This window comes from Phasianus colchicus, chromosome 27 (assembly GCF_987193195.1).
Source record: "Phasianus colchicus chromosome 27, bPhaCol1.hap1.1, whole genome shotgun sequence".
Lineage (NCBI taxonomy): Eukaryota > Metazoa > Chordata > Aves > Galliformes > Phasianidae > Phasianus > Phasianus colchicus.
The window spans coordinates 5190361-5215644 of record NC_143462.1 but is presented as its reverse complement, the minus strand read 5'-3'; the positions used below and the strand labels follow the sequence as shown (position 1 = coordinate 5215644).

The following is a 25284-nucleotide window of genomic DNA, read 5'->3' as shown; positions in this document are numbered from 1 at the left end:
TGGATTGACCCCATCAGCCTCAGTGCTTGTCCTGGTTTTGCATGATGCGGCAAAAACCAGGAAAGATGTTATGAAAAGATGTTCCTTTCCCCAGAGAGCACTGGGACTCAGCTGGGGACACGGGGCTCCAAAATGGACCCCTCCAACTTGCATTAAAGTTTGGTTTGGAGACAGCCTCTTGCTCCAGTTTGCAGTATCGGGGCATCCTGTACTGGGCTGCAAATTTGCTCTTGTTATGGGGAGCTTCACACCAGCTCCATTGTATTTAGCATTGGGTGTTGCCCTGCATTGCTAAGGGATTGCAGCAAGGGTGGCACCAGCGATGACAGTGCTGTGCAGGGAGAGACCCCTCCTGCCCCATCCGTCCAGCCTCAGTGTGACCGAATCTGCTACAGCCTTCAGCTGCCCAAAACACAGACAGCTGTGTTGCCCTGTCCCTGGGCTCTGGAGTTCCAGGGCTTGCCCTCTGCAGATGTTTCAGGTTTGCTTTTCATCCAGTTTTTGCCAGAAGGGAAACTGATACAAATCCTCTCTGACTTGCAGGGAAAAGAGGGATTCCTTCAGCTCTGAGTTCTACATTTTCTCTGCTCCTTCTCTTGGGTGGTTGAACATCTCCAACAATGCAGTTGAGCCACACCACTGATAGCAAAGGAGAACTGAACAAAATACTGGGACTCCCCCTAAAAAACATGGGCTGCCTCACTGTCACCCTCCTGCAGGTGTTTTTGTTCCTATTTAAAATGAGTGATGAGTCCCAGATTTGCATCTTCCTGCCCATGTTTTGCATCCATGCTATGGCTGAATGGACAGACCACACTGCAAGCATCCTTCACTCACCTCTCTGACTTGCAGCCTGAACTCAGAGATGCTGCAGCTCCAATGCAGGCCCACCTTTTTCTTGCTTTCTCTCTTTCAGAAGCACACAATACATGCAGACGTGCTTCAAACCTCCTGCAACCCAAACAAGACACTACAGGAGAGGTCAGGGCATTTGCACGCATTTTGCTCTGAAATTGCTACTCATGAGACCTGAAAGCTGCCTGGGGAGCTGTGTCTGCTGACAGTTTCGGAACAGGCGCATTGCACAGCCATCTCCAGAGCTGCTGCTTGGAGCGGAGGCACAGCTCGGGCACGAGATGGAGCTGTTGGCCACTCAGCAGTGCACATTGCCAACACAACCCTGCCCAGCTCAGTGCAAACTCACCGAAAACACTCTTTTTGCAGCTTTTTTTTTAGGCAGAAAAACGAGTTGTGATTTTTTTCTGCAGGATTTTTTTTTTTTTTTTTTTGTCAAAATGAGGGATTCAGCTTAACAAGGAGATGTTGTGCAGAGCAGAAGATAACCCCAGCCTGTAACTTCTATGAACGTTGGGGCATCTTTCTCCTGATCTGAACATTTCCTGCTTGCTTGGCAGCACAGCTCCATGCACACTGCAGAATCTGCAGCGTTTCACCAATTAACTCAGTGCTGTGTGGGCACGGAGGGTGGAAATGTTTTTGTCTGAGCTTCCTCTGAGTGTTTCTCATTGTTTCCATCTATCCCAGTGGCGCTGGAACAGCATTGTGCTCTTTGATTGAAGCATAGGAAAAAGTTTCGGGGTTTTTTTGGGGGCTGGAAAGGAGCACTTTGTGAACTCAGCCCTTCCTTACTGGAACATGGGAGTGCACCCAGCTGCCTTGCACGTGTAGCCAGCCCCAATAGCAGAGCCAGCACATCCATAGGGGTTTTTATACCCCAAATCCTCCTCTTCACCACTGCTTTTTGCACTGCTCTGGCACAGGAGGGATGCAACGTGTAGGATCCTGGATTTATCTTCAACCCCACCCTCCCACCCCACCCCCATTTTGGAAACTAAGTGCAAAGATCAAACGATCAAACCCTGCTCATTTTCTGACCACCATCTGATCGTTCACCCCACTCACTGCTCCTCTTACTGAGAAGCCGAGATAACGCGATGATGCCCATTTCTAAGTAGCTACCTTCAAGAGAAAGGCTTTTATTTTCCTATTCCCAAGCACCTATGGGAGCTCCAGATCCCCATGATGGACTTCTTGTGGTTTCCCAGCTGTTTGCACTAAGGAATAATCATCTGTTTAGTGCCAAATAGTTCTTCTTTCTTTTATTTTTCCTGGAAAAAAAATGAAAAGGAGTCACTTTGGGGGTTTTCTGGCACATCGCTTGAAGACCAACACTTAAAGTGTCCTTGAGGAAAGAGGGTATTGCAGCACAATTAATAGCGTAGAATCACAGACTCATAGAATTGCCCATGTTGGAGTAGGACCTGTAGGGATCACTGAGTCCAACTCCCAGCTTGCCCAACCCAAATCACTTCAAAGAAAAGCACCATTTGGCCAAAGTCCCAAAGTCTTCACTCTTTCACTGTGATTTTTAAGCTTTGCTATATTCCAAGTAGCTCAATAGTGGTGCTGGGTTTTGTATGGAAGAAGAACTCAAGGTTGAAATGGGGAGAAGTCCTCAACTGAGAAGGACATCTACTGTTATATTGGCTTTAGTAGAAAATGTTTGTTGGATGGCACTGAAACCACTTGTGGAAGAGGAGGGAGGAGGTTAATCAGATCTTGATTTCTGGCTAAATGTTAAAGGGAATTGATGTCCCCAGGGGATGGGACGAAGGGTCAGAGAGGTCTCAGGTTGGCTATCAGGAACAATCTGTTCTAAGAGTGGTGAAACATTGGCCCAGGCAGCCCAGGGGGGTGATGGGGTCACCGCCACTGGAGGTGGTCAAGAACTGTGGAGATGTGGCACTGAGGGATGTGGGCATGGTGGGGGGGGTTGGGGATCTTGGATGTCTTTTCTAACCTTAATGGTTCCATGATTCTAAAGGGCAAAAAATGCAGCTTCTGTCTGCAGTGTATCCCTGTGGAGTGCAAGTAGGGCAAGAAGAGGGAGAAAAGGAAGAAATGTGGGAAAACAGACAAGACCAGGATGTCACCAAAACCCGGGGATGGGGGGGGGCACATGGTCATGGGATGGCCAGAGCCAGAACTGCACGAAGGAGGCTCCGCACCTTCGCTTCACCCGTTTTAATTTGCACCAGACGTCAAACATTTAGAAAAATATTGGAAAGTAAAACGTAATGCATGCACCGTTACAAACGTACAAAACAGCCGTGTCTCACAAAGCACACATTACCTCCAAGTCCTGATATTTTTATCTTTTTCTGCTGTTGTTGAATATACTGAAAGTATATCTGCAGTTAAATTACAGTGACGTGAAAATCATTTAGGATGGTTGGTATGGCCAACAGTGGCATTTGGTGCCCACATACATGATACAGATTAGCTCTACGCGGTGCGAGCAGCTCGACACGTGTAACTTTACATATGCTACAGCCTATGTACACATCAGCAGCAACCGAAGCACAAGAAGCAATAGTTCCACTGGCTGCGTTGAACAATTTGCTCACAGAAGGTGGATCTCCAGCATCCCCTTGGCGTTCATTCTACTCTTGCTTTTTGCCATTTCAATCCAGTTGAGCTGATTCAAGTCCTTCCCTGTGTTCTTGATTTCCCTTTGGCTGCACTTTAGCATCCTTTGGGTTTTGGGGCTGATGGCAAACGATGTTCCCACGGCTGATCCATATGAGATGCACTCATTTTTTATCATACATTGAAAGAGGCTTTTGCTCAGTGTTACTTTTTGGGCATTCAGCAGTGCTCCCTTCCTCTGGGCAGGCTACAAAGGGCAGCAAGGCTCAGCTGGAAGCAAAGCAGCGTGGATTGACATGATGAGCCCAACCCCAAGCTGCTGTGGCTTAGCCTCACTATTCCCAAATCACTATTTTTGAAGTGCTGCTGCAGGAGGTGTTTACAGCATGCAAAATGCAGAGCAGACGGTTCCTATCCACACAGTAGGGTTGGGACTGGCAGATTAAAGAGCTACAATTGCACCTCGGTAGCCCAGGGTGTTGCTTGGGACTCCCCAAAACCCATCAGCCTCCATGGGACGTGTGGGTTGGGGTTGGTGTGCCCTGGGGAAAGGCGCTCTGCTGTCACCGGGGCTAAGCAGATTAGGTAGAACCCTGCTTGTTAGCAAAGAGGATTTTCATATACGCTCCTGCAGGGACAATGAGGGCTGGGCAAGCCCGTATCTCTGCCCCAGAAAGGAAGAGGAGGAGGAGGAAGTGGTGAAGGCCATTTTTTGGGCATCCCACTCCACCACCAGCAGCCGTCCTGCCACGACCAGGACAGGACAAAATTCCCTCCCAGTTGCCCAAATCATAGTCTGCAGGGAGGCAGCGGGGGGACATCTTCACCAAAGATGGACAAAAGCGAGGACAAGGGACACCCCATGGGCGGGCGCGGGGACACGATGTCATCTCACTGCCACAGGGCACAGCATCCCATCAGTGCATGGCAAAAAGGGTGGCGAGGAGGAGGAGGACGGCGAGCCAGGTGTCAGCAGGGTGCAGCTGGATGCCCGAGGCCAGGCGGTACTCGCGGTACTGCTGCACGCACATCTCACGGATCACCTTCGTCACCACTTTGTTCTCCATCTCCACCTCCGTTTGGTTCGCTGCCTGGACAGCCTCGGAGGTGTTCTTCTTGGCAGCAGGGCCGATGCTGTACTCAGTCACTGTGATGTTAAAGCAGTCGGCCACGAAGACGTCCTGCGACACGGGGCTGCTGTAATCCTGGTAGTAAACCCGGTTGGGATAACGCGCCGAGTTCTCGTTCCACCACCGGTACTCATCGGGGCTGTCGAAGCGGTAGTTCATCCCCGACATAACGCGCCCCATGGCGTAGCCCCCCAAGCCCCCCACCACAGCGCCCGCCGCTGCTGCCCCCGCCACGTGCTTGAAGTTGGTTTTGGGGGGTTTATATTGCTTCTGGTTATGGTAGCTTCCTCCGCTGGATGGGTTGTAGCCTTGTCCCCAGCCTGGGTAACCGGGGTTATGGGGGTAGCCAGGATTCTGGGGGTAGCCGGGGTTATGGGGATAGCCGGGATTGTGGGGGTACCCTGGGTTGTGGGGATATCCTGGGTTGTGGGGATACCCCGGGTTGTGGGGGTAGCTGGGCTGGCGGGGGTAGCTGGGCTGGCGATGGCTCCCGGCTCCCCAACTCCCACCGCTGGGTTTGCCTTTGCCCTTCTTGGAGAGGGCAACGTCAGTGCAGGCAGCGAGCAGCAGGGCCAGCAGGCAGCAAGTGGTGAGGAGCCTGGCCATGGCTGCGGGCATAAGGACACGCACCGTTAGGGCAGTGAGCAGAGACCCCCCTCCCATCCCCACCTCCTTTATAAGCATCACAAAATCTTCCGCCTAAATTGAGCATCATCCCAAACATCATCCCCATTTGAACAGATTTGGGCATAAATGTTTACCCTTCCGAAAAACCTGTGCATCTCCCTCTTCCCCATGCCTGCAACCTCCTATACACCCTCCCATGAGCCTCAAACGCCATCTCTGCTGCTAACTGCAATCTTCAGCATCGGGTTTTCTGCCAGAGAACAGAACTCTGTCAGCATGCTTCACAAGTCTCTGTTTATGTGCCACAGCCCTTAGCAGAGCACGAGCTGCTGGCATCGCTCTGGTTAATGCGCTTGCAGTCTTTGCTTATTCAGCACTCTGCTGCTGGCATTGCGGGGGCATGCAGGGCTGGCAGGAGCCCCCGACACTGAGATTGGTGGGAGGGCAAAATGCCACTGTAATGAGTTGTTATCTGCCCAGGAAATGGAGCAGCTGTAATGGACACCAACTCTGGAAAACATCTCTCAAACTGAAAACTCTCCCATGCGAAGGTGCATAGGTCACCACATTTCTCAAGTCCAGCAGGGCACTGGGCTGGATGTGCTACCCGGCTCATCTCATTGCCCATAGCTTGAGCCTTGAGTATGCTTTTTTTTTTCCCCTCCCTATTTTCCTCCCTTTTTTCCTTTTTTTCCCCACTTTTTCTCTTTTTTTTTTTCCCCCTTTTTTTTCCTTCCTCCCACCCCCCCAGGATTAATGGTCACCACTAATCCCTAAGACGAGTTAAATACAGATAACAGATGACTCTCATGAGACACACTGACCATCCCTCATGAGACATAACAGAACAATTCCTTCCTTAAGCTACCACCTCTTCCAGTTGCCTATTAACTACAGCTTCACACTCCACAAGCAAACAAACCAATCTCTCCCCTTGTTCAGGTAATAACATCCTTTTTCCCTCCCAGAAGAATCAGAGCATGGGGGATGCACTGACGTGGCCCTGTGATGGGGGGACATGGCCTTGGCTGCTGCTTTATTGCTTTTCCCATCCCTCAGTGCCCACCCAAGGATGAGATCAATGACTTGAAAAATTAGATAGCAGACATGATTAAAATTCAGATGGCCAAATGCTGTGTGGTCTCAAAGAAGGACTCGGGAAATAGGGGGAAGAAATAAAGCAGCAAGTTGGCAGCTTGCCTCAAGACGTATGATCTCCCATAGCAAGGGATGGCAAAATAACTCTGAGATGCAGCACGGATGGAAACAAGCTTTGGCAAAGCCCTGGGGGTGTTCCTGCCCAGCAGCACCGACCTGTTTGCAATGGTGTTGGAGCTCTGATAAACACAGCTGGGGTTGGGTTGTGTTGGCACTGCTAATTGCTGAGCCCCGATAAATGTAATTAAAGCCCTACAAGCAATGGGGAATGGGGATGTTCTTACCTTGGGGTGAGGTCTTGGGGTCGGTGTTGCTTCCTCTGACTCAAAGATATTTATGTATGAGCGATTCAAGAAGCCTTGAAGGGAGATGACAGATTAATTCAGGTGATTCGTGGCATCGGGCACCATAAGGAGGGTTTTATATCTGTGCCACAGTGACAGCATGGCAGAGGGGAAGAGGAAAATGGAGGATGTATGAAGCAATTGTGAGCAGCAGTTACATGCATGGGGCTTTAGCTCTGCGGGGTAAATCCAGCACTGCTGCCAAAATCACAGTGTGGTGGGGCCTGGAGTGCAGATCTGGGAAGGAGGGGAGAAGTGAAAGGGGAAGGAGGAGGTGGAGGAGTGCTGGGTGTGGGGAAGATGCTCTGTTTACAATTTGAAGATGAGCTCACCCTGCAATGCTGGGAAATTCCAGCTCTGGGTTGCAAAATGAGGGCTGGGGGGATGCACAAAGCACACAGACACTCCTGATAACCCCCAGCTTTCAGAAATCCCCCCCTTTTTCCTGCACCCCAACACAAGGCCGCACCATTTCGAGCCACTGTGACCCACGACGCTGAGTTAACAAAACCCGGGGGTCGATGTAGGGTGGGGGAAATTTCCCACTGCTATCAGCGTGGAATCAGCCAGGAGCGGACGAGCAGAGGCGAGGAGCAGAGCTGCCTTAAGGCAGGCAGCTGAAATCTCTATTTTTAGGCACGGAAAGGAGGGCAGCCCCCACCCCTGGAAGCGATTCAACCACAGGCGCCGCGCAGAGCCCGCTGTTAGAAATGCCTCCGCTCTGCCCCATCGCCTCCCGCAGCCCCCGGTGGCTTCGTGCCCCCCAAACCAGAGCCCCGTCCCCAGCACTCACCGCCACCGCTCGGCTTGAGATGATCCGCATCCAGCGTAGGGGGGGAGGAAGGAATAAATAGCGAGAGGGAGGAGCCGGCTGCTGAGCAGCCCAACCCCACGCAGCGCAGCCAGCAATCTTCGCTCTGAGCGCGGCGTTCCGGTCCTTGCCGTCTTCCCCCAAACAGTGCGAGATAGGAAACCTCAGCGCCTGGCAGCTTTGTTCAAGAGAAGTTTGCATTCATCGGTATTCGGGAGATATTTGAGGAGGAAAGGAAGTGGTTGCCCTATGAGTGCACTCTCTTGTAAGAAACGCAGTATCCCTTGGTGGGTAGCGGATAAAATAAGCTCAGGCTGACAGTGAAAATGATCTTTAACATTGGAGAGGATCTCTAAAATCATTGGTTCCAATCATTGACCCTTCCCCACCAAGCCCAGTCATAGATCATAGAACCATTAAGGTTGGAAAACGCCTCTAAGGTCACCAGGTCCAACCATCGACCCATCCCCACTGTGCTCAGTGAATCCATCTTCAGAGTGTTGTGCCCTGGATGAGTGAAACTCTTGGGCACAGTGATTGTGCATTTTGTGGTCAATGGAAAGAAGCAAATTAAACATATTAAAAATGATGTGTGATGCTGATGGCAAGGTTTTACAGCCCTCACTTTGGGAGGATACGTGACTACAGTGCACGAAAGGCCAACTCAAACCCTGCTGTAGCCATTGTGCTCATCTTTAGGTCAGGCTCCAATAAAAGCTGAGTCCAGAGCAGCCAGGGCACTCTGCCATGATGGCCAGGAGATGTGATTGCAGCTCAGAACTCAGTGCACCCAGATTGGATTTGGCACAGGCCAGTGCTCCCACCACTGGATTGCGCAGCACATCTGGCTGTAAAGAGGATTCCCAGCTCTGTGCTCTGTGTTCTCCTCTGTCCATCTGGCTGGATTATGTTAAAAAAAAAATTAAATTAAAATTAAAATCACTTCTGTTTGGCAGTAAAATGGGTTGCATTGGGTGTTTGGCTTTGTGGGCTTGACATACATTGCTGTTCCTATGGAAGATCCCAGCTGCAAATGGAGCAGCCTATGCGTTTGTTTCAAGGTACTGTGGAAGTTCACAATGCTAAAAAGACCCAAACAAATGCGCCTGCAGCATGTCTCCAATTGAGCCACACCATTTCTGCAGTGCTCTTTGCTTTAGGTGTCTCAGGGTGAAATTTCTCCTGTCAGCAGGCTGAGAGCTGTATCGATCCCTGCTGGAGGTCCACCCTTCATCTTCAGCCTCAGCCACAGCTCCGGTAGATGCAATGATGTTAAGCGAGGGGGGAATTGGTGCCAGGTTAGAAAGCATTAATGGGTTGTTTTTCTCGTAACAGATGCAAAACACTGACATTGTTTTAATAATGAGAGCAGCTGGGAGTGGACCCAGGGTCCATCTAACCCTGCTTCATTGCTTCTCATTGATTTTTCTTTTTTCCCTTTAATTCATGCACAACCCTTCCGTTCACATAGTGCACTTGGGCAATTCTTGCTTGCTTTTGGGGAAAGCCACAAATTGCAAGGGAGGGCATTAAGATGGTTTGGTTGAGGTTTACTAGGTTTGTGTTTGGGGGTCATGTGGCAGATTTTGTGGGTTGGATAAGAGCACAGAGTTCCACAGCCCATCACCATCCCACAGTCACACCCTGGAGCTGGGAATATATCAGCTGAGAATGAAAGGGGAGGGGAGGGGAGGGGAGGGGAGGGGAGGGGAGGGGAGGAGAGGAGAGGAGAGGAGAGGAGAGGAGAGGAGAGGAGAGGAGAGGAGAGGAGAGGAGAGGAGAGGAGAGGAGAGGAGAGGAGAGGAGAGGAGAGGAGAGGAGAGGAGAGGAGAGGAGAGGAGAGGAGAGGAGAGGAGAGGAGAGGAGAGGAGAGGAGAGGAGAGGAGAGGAGAGGAGAGGAGAGGAGAGGAGTTCATTTGAGGTGGACCTTCAAGGATTGTCAGGTCCAACTGATCAGTTCAGAACTAACCAAAAATTAACGCACATCACTGAGGGCATTTATCCAAATGCCTCAAACACTGACAGGCTTGGGGCAGCAATCACTAGGATGCACTCTGAACTCTCCAATGGCAATAATGTGCACAAAAGCCATCCCTTAATGTGCATGGAGTAGTAATGAAGTGTGTTTTTGCATTTGCAGATTGGTTTATTTTCTGGTAGTGCTTCTGAAGGTTTCTTCCTTTAAAAATGCTCTCCCCTGGGATTTTCTGGTGAAACAGACATCTCGGTGATTGCTGGCTCCTGCCTTGATGGGAGCAGAGAAAAAGCAATTTGTAAGTAAGTAGGGCAACATTAGCACAGGGAAGGAAAGCACCAGGGCATCTGCACCACAGTGAAACAGATGCCACTCAGTTAGCCTTCATTTTCAATGTCATTCTGATATTAAAAGTAATTTAAAACCAGTTAGGGGATGTTGCACAGGCCTTGGTTGCTCACACAGGGTAAAGCTATGCTGGGGTTTGCATCCCTGGAGCCTAAACCTGGCATCATGTAATGATGCGAACAGCCCAGCAACACATCAGGAGAGGAAACACAGGGGAAAAGCAAGCAAAGCAAACTTCTCAAGCACTTCTCTTGTGCTGTTTCCAGGACTTTTTTATTTAAACAGATAAAGCCAAAGGCTGAAAAAAGAAAATGTATCAATGCCTGCCCAAGGAGAGGGGAATACCAGCGGCCATGGTGCTCACGTTTGTGTCTCCTTTGCTTTGCAGGTCCTTGCAATGCCTCCTTGCAAATCTCTGCATGGGGCTCAGGTTCTAGAGTGATGCTGTGGGCAGGAAGCTCCTTCTAGGGGCACAGCAGTGAAAAAAATTTTGCAGCAAATGTGTCAGATATTGTTCTTACTGTGCTTCCAAGCCACAGCTCCATCCTTCAGTAAGTGGGTTTGTTGAAAGAGCGGAACATGGAGAACACGCTCACCCTCTATTTACTATTAGACATCTTAAAAGAGCTATAAATGCTCATTGACCGGATGCAATCTGATTAGGGGTTGTACACAAGCTCTGTGTATCACTGCTATTCCAAGCAGGGACATGTGTAAGCTCCTTACTGATGGGACCATCCCTGACTGCGGGCTGGTGACTTCCCAGCAGTGCACTGCTGCCAGCAATAGACGTGTGAATTCATGAGAAAGTGGAGGGATGAGTAAGTCATGAAACTTCCAGGGTTTTGCTGTTGGATTCTGGTATCTAATGAAAAAATAACACATGCTCTGGATAGCTGCCATGGACACTTGCGATCAGCGTCTTTGGGGTGAACAATTCACTGCTGTGCCCAGAACATGAGAGAGTGGAAGAGCCATAATTCTTAGAAGAAAGAGCACATTATGTCCTTTTTTTTCCTCAATAACACGCTTGTTTGTTGGAAAACACGAGGGCAGCCAGCATTAGGGCTCTTTCAAAGCTCTGTAAAGCTGCAGGAACAAACACTTGGTCAGCAGTGCTTTCACCCAACTTCTATAACCTCATTCCCCAAGCAACGCAGGGCTGCCCTGCTGGCTCCCCTGCAGGAAAAACTGAATCTCTCTCCTTCTCATTCAGGAGTGGTTGCTCCTGACTCACCAGGAGGCTTTCCTTCACCTCTCCCATTTATTTTTAACTTGCAATCCCCTTGGAAGGCATTCAGCAATGGGAGCACGAGCAGCTGACGTAGCACGGCTCTGAGGTCACCTCCTTAAAAATAATCCAGGGCACACCCCGGGAGGGTGAAGGTGCTCTCATTGCCATTGTTTTCACATCAATCATCCGAATACCATTCCATTCCCAATCCAAATGTGCGTCAGCTGCGTGCTGAGAGCTTGCAGGGGCTGGCCAAAAGCTGACCTATGGCAGCGCCGCATCCCGTCACCCTTCCAATGGGAGGCTCATTAGAAGCACAGGATGGCTTAGGTTGGAAGGGATCTTAAAGATCCCTTAGTTCCAACCCCTAAACCCTCCAATTCATTCCTCGGGGCTGCCTCTGAGATGGGGCAGGATGTGACAAAGTGTTGGAGATGGACAAATTTTAAAAAGAACTATAAACTTTCATTATCCATATTTCATTTTATGTATTCTTTTCCTTTTCTAATGCATAGCTTTTGTCCAGCTCTTTGCTCTGTTTATTCACCAGGGACAGAATCCAGCTCTCGCTTCCTGTGTTGTGGTTTCTAATTCAAGAGCTCAGGGAGGATGAGGTGATTAAACCCACTTTGCTCACCAAATGGATGTGCAAATCGCCTTAACCCCCTTTTCCCCCTCTCCCTGTAGATAAACCTTCCCAAGGCCATTACTTTGCTTTCTGCCTTTTCCATGGAGGAGTGTTCACCCCCTTTCTCTCTTGATGTCTCAATAAGATAAAAAAAAGACAGGCAGAGCTTGGGTAGTGCATACCTTTGACTGGGAAATAATGTAGGTTTTCAGCCATAGGGTTTTTAATATGTTGAGTTTATAACATGATGTGCACATTTTGGCACATCTTCCAGCTGGGAGGTTGACCTGAGATTTATTACAAAGCTTTCCTTTTTCCCCAAACCAACAAATGAAAGGCTCTTTGTGAGGCTCTTGCTGACGTTATGTACCAAAGAGACACTCTATACCAAAGGGATATTACATACCAAATATTCAGAGATGTTAAATACCAAATCTGCTCCATGCGTTTCATACTCTGCCCTTTTATTTTAGCAGGGGAATTACTGCTGGAGGAAAGCTTTACCATCCCTGCGTGGGAGTCAGAGCCAATAACCATGCTTTGGTGCAGGGAAGGGATCAGGGAGAGGAACGCTGCTCTGAGGATGCTCCAGATGCTCACATGGAGTTGTTGTCATGGGCACAGTGCTCCCCATAGGCATCTCCATGGCTACCTCAGCACTGAGCAGTGGGGATGCAAGTGCAGCAGAAAGCACAGTAAGCTCAAAGGCTGCGTGCTCCCTCCCACCCAGGAGCACTTGGGATCATCCAAAAGGTTTGTCCTTGGGGACGCTGGCTGTTTTTCAGCCAGAGCTCAAAGGCAGCTGAGATCTGCAATTATTATTATTTGTCTAAGTGAAAATTTCAGATTTTTAGTCTCCCCTTATGTGGAGTTTCTACGGTGGGTGCATTGGGCAGAAGATGAGACTCAGAGCTTTTTTACCATCCTTATCCAGTGTCATCAAAGAGTCATAGAATCACAGAATCATGAAGGTTGGAAAGACCACCAAGCCACCAAATCCAACCCCAGCCAACCATGCCCATTGACCACATTCCTCAGAGCCACATCTCCATAGATCTTAGACCAGGGAGGAGCAAAACATGCAGGCTAAGCCTTCTTTTCTTTCATGGTAAGGGGCTCTTATGATAGGAACCATCCTGTGCTTCAGGTTTTGGTTCAGAAGATGCTCACCTGTAAAGAAACACAGCCAGAACTTTGATGTCCAATCTATGGCACTGGTGGCTTTGTGGCAGGAAGCGCCTGCATCGCTGCAGAATCTTTCATCCTCCTCAAAGCACTTTGTCCCTACCAGCAAGTTATTTCTTACAAAATCTATCAAGCAGTTGACACATCTGTGCTTTCCAAACGAGTGAGGATTTCCCCGTGTTTCCCCAGCTGAAATTCTCTCTGGTACCCAACAGAGAAATGCCTCATTTTATGCATTATTAAAGGACGATTGCTACCCAAAGCCAGCAGCAGCGCATAAGATGCCTATGTTATGCATTATGTGATTCAATGAACTCTCTCCAGATCCTGGACATAGTGCTAAGGGCAATTGGGTAATAAAATTGATGTTAAATCTGCACAGAGCCATTATGGACTGGATTACAAGAACCATGCAGCCTTGTCATGGGGCTGCTGTCTAGGAAGGATGGAGAAACATAAACTTGGCCAAAGAACCAGGTCAATTGTCCATGCCAGCCTCAGCACAATGAGGCTTCTTGCAAGTAAAGCCTCACACACAGCTGTGAAATAGCAAACAATAGTCAGTGCTAATAATACAACACAATTTCTAATTCCCAGGGCATTTTTGTGGCTGTATTCTGCCCAGAAACATCTGCACTGTTCAAAATATCTTTGTGGTATCAATGGTGCAAGGATCTTGTCACGTAAAAAAGGAATTATCCTGCAGCAAAGCCTCTGGGACGTGAGTTCTCAGCATGCTTGGGAGCTGGGGTTACTCTGCTAAGCAGTCCTTGGGTCAGCCACTACACCAAATAAATCAAAGATGCTCAGTTCAATGCAGTTACATCAACCCCACGGCTGGGATTAAATGAAAAAAAGCTGCACATTGGGGTCTTATTCCTTCCTCATTAACCACAGTAACTCTTCTGAACACATACTTTTAAAATGAACATTTTGGGGTCTGGGCTGAACACAGAGATTGGAGCTGTTTGTGGCAGCTGGGGGTCCTGCAGTTTTGTGTCTCAGCTTTTGGAGCTATTTTCAGGGATGATGAGAGCAGCAGATGGGGAAGGTCATGGGGCCATTTTCTGGAGAAAAACAGGTTGGTCTTGTGAAAAACAGAGAGAAAGAAAGGGAAATGAAACAACAATAGTAAATACCCCAATGGTATTTTAATTCCAGAAATAGGCCGATTGTGTTAGAAGGAGCTGCAAACACTTTTCCTGTATTTTTTTCCTTAATTCTGGGAGCGGGGGAGAGGAATTGATGTCTGGAAATAGCTGCTGGGGGGGGACACACCTGGGCTGGCGCCAGAGCTCCCGGCTCCCACTGCCCTCCGGCCACTGAATTATTGATCATAGTAATTATAGACACTTCTCAGGGTCACTGCTAGAGCATGAGAGAGGCGTGCATGCAGGTGAGGAGCTGCAGGAGTTGAATTTCCAGAGAGAAGATGTGAGAAGGCGCGGTTCAATCAGCACAGGTTTGGTTCAAGTCCCATAAGTGCGCAGAGCACTGAGCCAAGACAAACCTAGATGGAAAAAAACCCAACTCTGATGAAGAAGGTATTCACTTTAATTAAAAAACACTGCATTCAGAAGCTGGAAATGCACCATTTGCAGTCCTTATGCTATCAGTGAAAATAACTGAGTGGAGAGAAAGGCGCGCCAGCCTTGACACAGCACCAACACTTTGGTTCCAATGGACTGGGAGCTGGCAGAGCTTGTGGGGATCATGGCTGGGACAGCTGACCTAAACCAATCAGAAGGACCTTCCACACCATATGGCATCACCAATAAAAGCTGAAGAAGTGGGGGAAGCCACTTTCCCCCAAGGATGGGAAACTCTTGTCATGAAAGCAGCTCTCCTCCAAAGAACTGCTATGCATATTGAGGCTCCGCTTCCCAAGAAGTGCCAAGTATTGCTTGGTCATGGGAGGAAGAGAATCATGTTTTCTCCTTTTGCTTCTGCACAGCTCTTTCTTTTTTTCTTTTTCTTTTTTTTTTTCTTCCCTCTTCCCACTCTCTCCCTCCAATTAAACTATTCTTAATTTATAAGGCTTTCCTTGTCTTGCCATTGTATTTTCTTCCTCTCTCCTTCTACGGTGGTGCACAGATGAACATTAATAGTTAAACCATCACAAGGGGCATTTAGGAAAGGGCTGGAAGTTATTCATAAACCATGGCCTTGCTTCAGCTGAGGAATCATTAACCAAGCCTGTCCTCATTTCCTTTTTCCCCCATAAAAATAAAGAAAAACTCGAATCTAATTGGATTAGGGCAATTTCTGGAATATTCATTGGTAATTTATTATTAACCCAGAGATGCAACCACTCACGTTTTCAATCCGTGTAGCTCCCAGGCAGGGAGCAGAGCTACGGTAGTGCTAACCACACGTATTTACAGCACTGTATTCCTTTGCTTCATTACTCATCCGTGCAGCACTTCGTGTACTGTGATTAGGCTTTAAGAAATAACTCTGGGAAGAGGAGCTAATTGAATTAGGCTCCATTGTCGGCACACCTGTATTGTTCTTCTTTAATCAACAGGTCAGTTAAACAATTATTTTCGTAGTTGTTACCTTGCACTTTTGCCCTTTTCAAAAACCCATTGCAATGCTGACCCCTGCAGGTAAATGGCGCATAGAACCAGCTGGCTTCGGGCAGCAATAACCTAAATAATGCATAACATGGGCTTTTTATGCGCTGCTGCTGGCTTTGGGTAGCAATCGTCCTTTAATAATGCATAAAATGAGGCATTTCTCTGTTGGGTATCAGAGAGAATTTCAGCTGGGGAAACACAGGGAAATCCTCACTCGTTTGGAAAGCACAGATGTGTCAACTGCTTGATAGATTTTGTAAGAAATAACTTGCTGGTAGGGACAAAGTGCTTTGAGGAGGATGAAAGATTCTGCAGCGATGCAGGCGCTTCCTGCCACAAAGCCACCAGTGCCATAGATTGGACATCAAAGTTCTGGCTGTGTTTCTTTACAGGTGAGCATCTTCTGAACCAAAACCTGAAGCACAGGATGGTTCCTATCATAAGAGCCCCTTACCATGAAAGAAAAGAAGGCTTAGCCTGCATTTTTTGCTCCTCCCTGGACTAATCTCTAATTATGTTTAAGAGGTGGGCTTGCTTGGGTCCCATCTTTCAGCCCTTGAGCAAGGGGGTTTTCTAGTCCCCAGCCTGCTGGAAGTTTTTTTCATCAGTCTGCTTAGTGAGTGCCAGGAGTACCTGTCAGGGCCGGGAAATAATAATTAATAATCATAAATGATGAATATCACCAGTGCTTTGAGGGCCCAAGCTGGAGGATCCCAAGACCCAACCTGCTGATGGTTTGATGATCCGAAATGTTCGGGGTCCCAAGACCCAAGGTGTTCAGAATCTCACAACCCAAGGTGTTCAAGGTCCCCAAACCTAAGGTATTGCCAAGACTCGAGGTGTTGAGGGTCCCAAGAACAAAGATGCTGAGGGTCTCAAGATCAGTGGCCTTGCCCCCACTGCATGGGGGAGGCCCTGCCCCCCTTCCAGCCCTGATTCTTGTGACCTCTCCAGAGTGACCTTGAAGCAGAGGGGACTGAGAGCTGGCTATGCTCCTCTGAAAGGCTGCAGCCCCCACACCTGAGCATTTCCTGGCAGAATCACAAAAATAAGCAGGCAGTGGTAGGTTTGGCTCAGGAAGGTTTAATGTGCTCCATCCCAGGAGAGGAGAAGCATTGCAGGGCGCTGCTGCAGGAGGGCTGCAGTGGGCGAGAGGGAGCCGGCATGCGTCGCAGAGGGGTCTGCATGTGCAGCGGGAGAGCCAGCAGTCAGCGGGAGCTGCAGGGACGCTGCCTGAGGTCCCTGGTCAGCCAGGCTCCAGGGAGGTCCCTGATGGTACTCAGACACTGAGGAAGAGATGCTGCAAGGACCCGGAGCCCTACAGCGCATGGACACGGGTATCCCTGTAGTCAAGAAAGATGGGCAGACCCCATAGACGTTGGGTTGTTGGAGGGACCTGGAGTCCTACAACATTCGGATGTGCCTCACACTCAGAAAGGATGGCTGAGGAGGAGGAAGCTCTACAATGCTCGGATATGAGTTTGATAGGCAGAAACATAGGGCATGCAGCAAGCAGCCCAGGTCTCAGCCTCCACCATACCTGCAGAGCCTGACCTAGAGCTTCAGCGCCGTGACGCGAGGGATGTGGAAGGGACAGGTCTCCTCTGAGCCTGTAGAGCTGTGGAGAGAGAAGGAGAAAACATCAGATAGCCAAGGAGGAGCACACATCTGCCCACTCTGCACTGGAACTCGCCCACCCCAAGCTTGCTTCTTACATGAGCCGGTTGCGGATGGGGCGGAAATGCTTGGTGAGCCTGATGGCAAAGATAATGTTGGGGATGAGGAAGAAGGTGCAGCACCCCAGGCTGAACCAGAAGGCATTCTGCAAGGAGAGAGCACATGTGTCCCTGCAGGGCTGTGCAGGGAGAGGCAGAACCAAAGGTCCAGAGGGGCTCAGGGAGCCTTGTGGTTGCTGGTCCCAGTGTGGGGTGCAGCAGTGGGGTCCTTACCCAGGGGTCAGCAATGCGGTCACACAGGATCACCCTCCCGTTGTCAAGGGCTGTGGCAAGAGGCTGGCACGAAGCCACATCCTCCCTCAGCTGGAACAAGAAGTGGGGAGTCCAAGCTTAAAATCCCACCCAGCTCAGGAGGATGCAGTTTGCTGCCTCCACTCTGACAACTGTGAGCACCCACCGTCTGTCCGACCCAGTGCAGGTACTGTGCAAAGTAGCGCAGCTCCTTCCTTGTGAAGCAGCCGATCTCCTGGGGTGGAAGGAAAGTGGCATGGAGGCTGAGCTTGGAAAGAGGACTTGAGGTTCCAATTGCCCCTTCCTTGATTCCTTTACTGCTTTTATTCTCTGGCTGTGGGGTATTTTTCCGCCCCTGTCTCACCTGCCGGAGGATCTGCTGGGCTTGCACAGGCAACCGGGCTTCCACTGATGCAATGGTGGCCAATGTGGTCTTCACTCGCTCCTAGAGAAGTGCAGGAAGTACAGAGAACCCTCAGGGCACTCAGCAACACTGAGCCTGGTGGGATGGGTGCCCCAGGATGAAATTTCTAATTTGGCCTGATTGCTCTGGGGTAGGGAGAAAAAAACCTCCTGGCAGGGTAGAGGCTCAATTAAACACAGTGAGGCATCTCTGCCAGGGATGGGACTGATGCTCATGGGCTGGCATCATTCCTGGGTCTCCATCATCCTATGACTCACTTTTGGGATGCTGTACACATAGGGCCCCATGTATATTTTTGGTACCTGAAGGTGTGGTGCCAAGCGTGAAAGGAACCGGACACTTTCCCCCAGCTTCACCTATAGGACAGGGAGGTGAGAAAGCTGCAAAATCCCTTTTCTCCCTCCACAGGGACACGAGCTGCCTTGTAGGTGTGAACTCACCACCAGCGCCTCCTGAGTTTGCACCGTGGAGTTCTGCATCTGCCACAGAGCCTTGGCCTCGGCAGCCAGCCGTCCTGCCACTGTGCCATTCCTCTGCAGGGGGACGGCGGGGTGAGGGCAGCCCCGTGGGCACATGGGCAGCTGCTGCTGTCTGCCATGCCACTCACCTGCATCTTCTGCAGCCCCTCCAGGCTCCGAGCCAGAGCAGGGAGGCTGGTCTGCACCACAGGGATCTTCATCTAGAGGAAAACAGAGTCATCGGCTGCTTGAAATCCAGCCTCGGAAAGTCGACTGTCACGGGGAACTGCCAGCATCCCCTCACCTCCTCCTGGAAGCTCCCATAGTCCACCTCATCCACACCGCTGCGGGCAAAGGTCTCCAGGTCGTTCCTGCCCTCACTGCGGAGCAGCCGCACATCCCCCAGCTGTGCCGTGAAGTCACCCAGGCGTTTTTGGAAGTTGGCCGTGTACTGCAGGGATGAGATAGGGATGCTCTGAGCCTGGCACCTCCATCCCAGTAACCCCAGTAAAGCTCTTGCATCCCTGCGTTGCTTCCAGAAGCTCTGCTTGAAGGCAGCCCTCACCTTCGGACTTTTGAGGTGCTCATCCAGGTCGTAGGACTTCTCCAGCTGCAGCACCTCCCACAGCCCCGCGCCACTCTTGCACTCCCTGCAAGGTGAAGGGGCAGTCAGTATCACCCCAATTAGCACTCCTCCCTCCAATGCGGGGCAGGGGAGGGCTCCTGCCAGCACCCACCTGTACGCAGCAGTAAGGTTGGAGTCCTTCCTGAGGTTGAGCTGCTGGGTGAGGTTCATGGATGGAGGGAGGTTCCCAGGGGTGTCAATAAACTGAACAAAACAGTCAGAAAGAGAGGGGCAGGGTGAGCTGCATGCATTCCTAGACATGTTTTTTTGGGGGTGATCTGCCCTCACATGTATGTTCTGGCGAATCCAGTGATCCAATTGTAATCTTAATTTTTTGGTCTAGGATAGGGCTTTCAGGTTGGACATTAGGAAAAACTTCTCTGAAAGCGTGTTCAGGCACTGGCACAGGCTGCTCAGGGAGATGGTGGAGTCACCATCCCTGGAAGTGCTCCAGAACCATGGAGATGTGGCACCGAGGGACGTGGTTTAGTGGGCAATATTGGTGGTAGGTTGACAGTCGGAGTAGATGATCTTTTCCAACCTTACTGGGTTCAGGGACAGGAGGCAGAGCATTTGTGGGCGTCTTGGTGAACGCATGCAGAGATGTATGAAGCGACACGATGTCCACCCACCTTGTAAATCTCCTGGTTGACCCAATTCCTGCAAACCAACGTCTGGACGTTGCCCCCAACCAAGAAGGTGGTGAAAACCATGAGGATGAGGAGCCAGGAGAACAGGAAACCCAGGCCCACGCCGCTGAAAGAAGGAGAGGAGGTGCCAAAGGCAGCTTTGCAGACCTGAGCAGGCTTGCGGTGACCTGCCTGGCCCTGCGGCTCCCTCCTGCGCCCAGGCACGCCGGCTGGGTGCGGGAGCTGCTGGCTTCCAGGGAGGAGCAGCTTCTCCCAAACCCTCCGGCGCAGGCGGTATCTACAAAAGCCTTTCAGTTCAGCTGGCTCCTGGTTCCTGCCTTTGCTTTTTGCCTTTTTTTTTTTTTTTTTTTTTTTTGGGTGCATGAAGTGGCCACAGACCCCTGGGAGTAATGCTTACATCATGAGAAACTTGGCACCGGCTTCTCCTCGGCACTCGTAGTCGCTTGGGTCCTCCCGCTTGGACAGTCCATAGGCACCCAGAGCCATCCCAGCCACATTGCAGGTGACAATGAGGAGGACGATGGAGCACAGCGCTGTGCCTGCAACCCACCTGGGGGAAGTAACAGGTTGATGGTTGCATTTGATGATCTTTTCCAGCCTTAATGGTTCTGCGATTCTATGGGCATGGTGGGGATGGGTTGACGATTGTACTGGATGATCTCACTGGTCTTTTTCAACCTTAATGATTCTACGATTTTAAGTTGCAGCAGGACATGAGCTTGAGATAAAGAGCCACATGAGGCTTGGAGAGGGTCAGCACCCACCTCCTTTGCACCCCTGCAGCCATTTGGATCACCTGTACCACTCGAAGCGCTCCACCTCCCGGAGGAAAGGCTGGCTCCTGTCCTCTGCCTTCAGCAGGGCTTTGTTGACGTGCCGGGTGTAGTCAGGGAGGGGGAAGCCATCGGCTATGGTCTGCACCTTCTCTGACACTCGGGCCATCTCCTCCCTCAGCTCTGCAGGATGAAGAGAGATACTGAAACCCTGGAGTGTGTCCATAGAAGGGCAACAAAGCTGTGAAGGGTCTGGAGCACAAGTCTTATGGGGAGCGGCTGAGAGAAGTGGGACTGTCCAGTCTGCAGAAGAAGAGGCTCAAGGAAAACCTTATGGCTCCCTGCAACTCCCTGAAAAGAGGTTGTAGTGAGGTGGGATTGGCCTCTGCTCCCAGGTAACAGCGAGAGGATGAGAGATGATTGCCTCAACTTGCACTAACAGACATTCGGGTTGGATATTAGGAACAATTTCTTCCCAGAAGGAGTAGTTGGGCACCGGCACAGGCTGCCCAGGGAGGTGGTGGAGTCATCGTCCCAGGAAATGATCAAGAGCCATGGAGATGTGGTTATGAGGGACATGGTCAGTGGGCATGGCGGGGCAGGCTGGGGTTGGACTAGATGACCTTAGAGGTCTCTTCCAACCGTAATGATTCTATGATTCTAAGATTAAATTGGAGGGGGTCCCTGTGTCCCACCCCATATCTGAATCAGGATTTGCCCCACAGAGGGCACCCCTCCTACTCATGGGGGTTCTGCTCACCCTGGATCACTTGCGCCATCCTCTCCACAGCCAGCTCTGGGATAGAATTGAAAGTACCATTGCCCTGTGAGGAGAAGAGGGAGTGTGAGTGGCAGAGTTGGAGACACCATGGGTGCTGAGCCACCCCTCTCCACCCACCTGCCGAATCATCTCCGCAAAGTCACTTCGGGGCAGACCAGCCAACGTCTTCAACACCTTCTCCACTGAGGGCACCTTGGAGTGAGAAAAGCATCCCATGAGCCTTGGGAGTCAAAGGGGTGGGGGGTGACCAGCACTCCATCCCACCTTGCTGTAGTCAGCACCCAGCTGCAGGCTCTGTGCCCTGCCCAGCACGCTGGCACAGGAGGTGCAGCGCGGATCGTCCAGGAGTGCGACCACACGCTGCCGTCGCTCCTGCAGTGCTGGCTCCAGCTCAGCCCGTGCCGCTGTCAGCACTCGGACCGTCTTGTTGAGAATCTGTAAATGGTGCAGCGAGGTCTGTAGGTCTTAAAGAAAAAGCCCAGGGCTAGTTCTCGCTGCTCCACTCGGCCACCCCTGTCTGCAAGCAAGGCTTTGGGAGCAGCCCGGGGTTAATCATGCTTAACATTACCTCCCGCCCTGTCCTGCAGGTCTGCCAGTGCTGCGTAGGTCATTGCCTTCAGCTGTGTGTGGATGGAGAGCCCCACGCTGCGGCTCACCCCTGCAAGGCACCACAAGACCATCAGCCCCTTGTTCCATTCCAGAACAGGGTGCACTGGGGGTCTGTGCAGTCCTTACCCCCCAGGTCAGAGATTATCTGCTGCCGGGGCACTTCAAACTGGTCCACCACCATTTGCACGCCCTGCAAAGAGAGAGGAGCTGCTGTGCAGGGGAATCCTCAGGGAGCTGAGAAAGCCCTGGGTTGTATTAAAAACGCATCCATCTCACTTGCTTCCCTAACTGCTTTGCCCTGGCATAGCAGAGTCATTCCAGCACCCACCTGGGGGATGTTGGCAATGTGCTGCCGCAGTGTGCGCAGCGTGGCCGGCACAGCACCGAGCCCCGGCTCCATCTGCTCCTTCACTCGCTGGTTGGTGACCAAGGCACAGATGGCACTGGTCCTGCCAGGAACAAACAGGAGGTGATGGGAAGGTCCCATAGAGCATCCCCATCTCCATCCTCAGTCTCATCCCAATCCCCATCCTCAACTCTATCCCCACCCCCAACCCTATTCCCATCCCCATCAGCATGCTCCCTTTGGGGTGAGGCACTTCAGGACACTCACAGGATGATGATGGAGGTGATGGAGAGGCAGACAAGGAGGCAGCGGCGCCGGCAGGCCAGGGAACGCCGGTGGGCACGCAGGCGGCCCCCGCACCGCCGCCGACTCCGGCAATAGCAGAAGCACAGCCCTGCCACTGGCACAGCCACGGTGAAGAGCAGAGCCACCGCAGCACAAATGACATAGCCCAGCTCGTACTGCACCACCTGTGTGACAGCAGAGAGTGGTTTGGGGTGTTCTGTTTGTTTTTATATATCCCCAATTTTTGGTTGGGTGCCACCGCTGTGGCTTCCATGTCATCATGTCCCTGCTCACCTGTGATGCCCGCACTGAGCTGGGGTTGTTCAGGGCTGCCCTGAGAAGCTCTGCAAACAAACCGTGGCAATAGTGAATGCCTCAAGGGCAGCTCCCACATCCCACCTGGTGCACCTCTATCCCTCCGTGGGCAGCGTCCCCTTCCGTGATGGGACAAAGCAGCTTCCACCCCACCAACCACTCCCAGGTACTGTAGAGGGCTCCAAAGGGTGGTGATGGTGGCAATGTTGCCGTTCCAGGTGGGGACTCACCTGTGGGTAGGGGATTCTGCTGGATGAGGTCCAGGTAGTGTCGGACGAGGCCATAGAGGGGGTCAAGAGAGCTGGGCACGCGGTGCAGCGCCGGCACTCGGATTTCAGCATGGGTGTCGGTGAAGCGGAGGACACCAGCAGGGCTGCTGGGGTGACACTGCTGGGCGCCAGCAGGACGCAGCAGCACCCAAGCAAGGAGCAGCCCGGCTGCCCGCATGGCTTCGGCGGTGAGGAAAGAGCCAGGCGGCCCCGTCAGCCTGCGAGCGCACGGAGGGGCATGCCCGGCCCTGGTGGCTTCGTTGGCTGCTCCAAGGAAACCTGCCTGACAGGTTGGCCGCCGCCGAGCCCAGACGCTGCGTGGCTGCTCCCCCAGCCTCCCTGGGGCGTCTGGGCTTGGCCAGGCTGTGCAAGGCGGGGTGATGAGCCGCCCAAACCTTCCCAAACCATCCCAGAGCTGTTTTGCAAGCACTGCGTCCCTCGCCATGCTCGGCCCTGCAGGCAGCAGAGATCCCTCCTCACCCTGCAAAGAGCATCCCCTTGGCTGGGCTTGGATGAGGCTCGTCCCCAGCTGTCCCATGGGCATGTCCTGCTCCATAGAAGGAGCTGAGCTCTAGTGACAGGGATGGCAGGAAGGGAGGGAGCTTCCCTTTGGGGCAAAGTGCAAAGCAGTGTGCGCCCTCCTTCAAAAAAAGGTGCTTTTCCCCCAGCAGGGGATGGTCACAGTGACTTTCTGGAGCAGATGGCATAGTGCACTGCTCCACATAGAATCATAGAATGGCTGGAGTTGGAAGGGACCCTTAAAGGCCATCTGGCCCAACTCCCTGCAATGAACAGGGACACCCACAGTTCAGTCAGGTGCTCAGAGCTCCAGTCTGACCGTGGATGTCTCCAGGGATAGGGCATCCATCATCCCTCTAGGCAACATATTTCAGTTCCTCACCAACCTCACTGCAAATTTCTTCCCTATATCCAGCCTAAACCTCTCCTCTTTGAGCTAGAAACCATCTCCCCATATCCTATGACAACAGATCCTGCTAAAGTCTGTCCCTTTCTTTCTTACAGTCCCCCTTTATAACTCTCCTGGGAATGAGATGCACCAGACTGGAAAATCCTGCCCTGGACCTACAGGCTAGGCTGATTCCTGTCCCGGGACAAAACTCCCAGGACCAGAAAAGCATGGAGTCGGGAGAGCAATTACACACCAGGCATCTATATACGTCTATATGACTGCAAAGCAGCCCTGGCCGCCCCCGCTTCCCTGTGCCGTGGGAACGGCTCCTCCCAGCACTCCCTGCATCTCCCATGGGTGCCCACAGCAGGACAGGAGCAAATTCCCCCTCCATCCATCCATCTGCTCCCATCCAAGGTGGCCATCCCTGCCCCAACTCATGGGGAAGGCATGGGAAGCTTCCCCAATAAAGCATCGCATAAGAGAAATGAGAATAAATAAGGAGAAAAAAATATATATCCCATCTCAGTGATTTCCTATCTGAACAATCACTCACTATCCAAATACATCTTAATTTTCCATCCCAAAAATTCTGCATCTCAACAAAGGCTTTTTTGGGGGTGAGGTGGTTTTAGAGGGGAAGGGCTGGGGCTGGCAGTGGCAGCTCCCAGGACACTGATGCATTTGTTGCACTGTACTGCCTCACAGATGGGCACAGGGTCTGAATGGACTCCAGCATGTGCCTACCCAGGTCACTGTAGGGCATCTTCTGCTCCAGGCGTCAGCCCTGCAGAGCCTCGGCTCTAAGGTTTTAGGGCTGGAGTCTGTCCTGCGGCCCAGCAATGGAGGACAGAAGCCCACCACCACCACTTTCCTGTTACCACGATGATTTTCTGTTCAAAAATAAAAAGATTTCCCATCCCGGAGTCACCTATGGGCCCCCAATACTGTCCAAAGCCCCCCAGCACTGTCTGCAGCCCCTCAATAACCTCCCAGAGCCCCGATGTCCTCCCAGTGCCCCAGTGCTGTCTAGAGCCCCCCCCCCAAGTGCAGTCCAAAGCTCTCCAGTGCCCCCTGGTGCTGTCTGCAGTCCCTCAATAACCTCCCAGCGCCTCCCAATATTGTCCAGAACCTCACAGTGCAAATCCATTGCCCCCAAGCATTGTTTGGAGTCCCCCTCAGTGCCATTTGCAGCCCACTAACCTGCCCCTAGCACTATCTAAAGATGCCCATATCCTTCCCAGCGTCTTCCAGCACTGCATAGAGCCCTTCCTGCGTCCCAAATGCTGTCCAAAGCTCTCCAGTGCCCCCTAGTGCTGTCTGCGGCCCTTCACTAACATCCCAGTGCTCTCCCAGTTTCCCTCGGGTCTGTCTTGTAATCCCAGTACCACCAGTACTGCTTA

General features: G+C 51.5%; 2 protein-coding genes across 3 annotated transcripts; both read right to left on the bottom strand.

Moving 5' to 3' along the window:
• Positions 1-3030: 3030 nt before the first annotated feature.
• Positions 3031-7629, bottom strand: PRNP (prion protein (Kanno blood group)). The gene is made up of 3 exons (XM_031608016.2): positions 7503-7629; positions 6650-6723; positions 3031-5188 (listed from the first exon to the last, which is right to left on the bottom strand). The coding sequence occupies exon 3, from the start codon at positions 5184-5186 to the stop codon at positions 4368-4370; it is 819 nt and encodes a 272-aa protein (XP_031463876.2). The 5' UTR covers positions 5187-5188; positions 6650-6723; positions 7503-7629; the 3' UTR covers positions 3031-4367.
• Positions 7630-16550: 8921 nt separating this feature from the next.
• Positions 16551-23164, bottom strand: PROM2 (prominin 2). 2 transcript variants are annotated; one of them, XM_031608052.2, is made up of 23 exons: positions 22933-23164; positions 22682-22731; positions 22370-22572; positions 22085-22205; positions 21883-21946; positions 21716-21805; positions 21412-21611; positions 21265-21339; positions 21127-21190; positions 20390-20549; positions 19991-20143; positions 19576-19699; positions 19056-19147; positions 18884-18968; positions 18623-18769; positions 18468-18539; positions 18301-18393; positions 18163-18216; positions 17801-17881; positions 17603-17671; positions 17419-17508; positions 17185-17291; positions 16551-17087 (listed from the first exon to the last, which is right to left on the bottom strand). In XM_031608052.2, exons 1-23 carry the CDS (start codon positions 23147-23149, stop codon positions 17024-17026), a joined length of 2475 nt encoding a protein of 824 aa, XP_031463912.1. In that variant the 5' UTR covers positions 23150-23164; the 3' UTR covers positions 16551-17023. The 2 variants fall into 2 exon arrangements, with proteins under 2 accessions (XP_031463912.1, XP_089981581.1); XM_090125455.1 differs by lacking the exons at positions 22682-22731; positions 22933-23164 and having other exon boundaries at positions 16551-16812; positions 17010-17087; positions 22370-22443.
• Positions 23165-25284: the final 2120 nt, after the last annotated feature.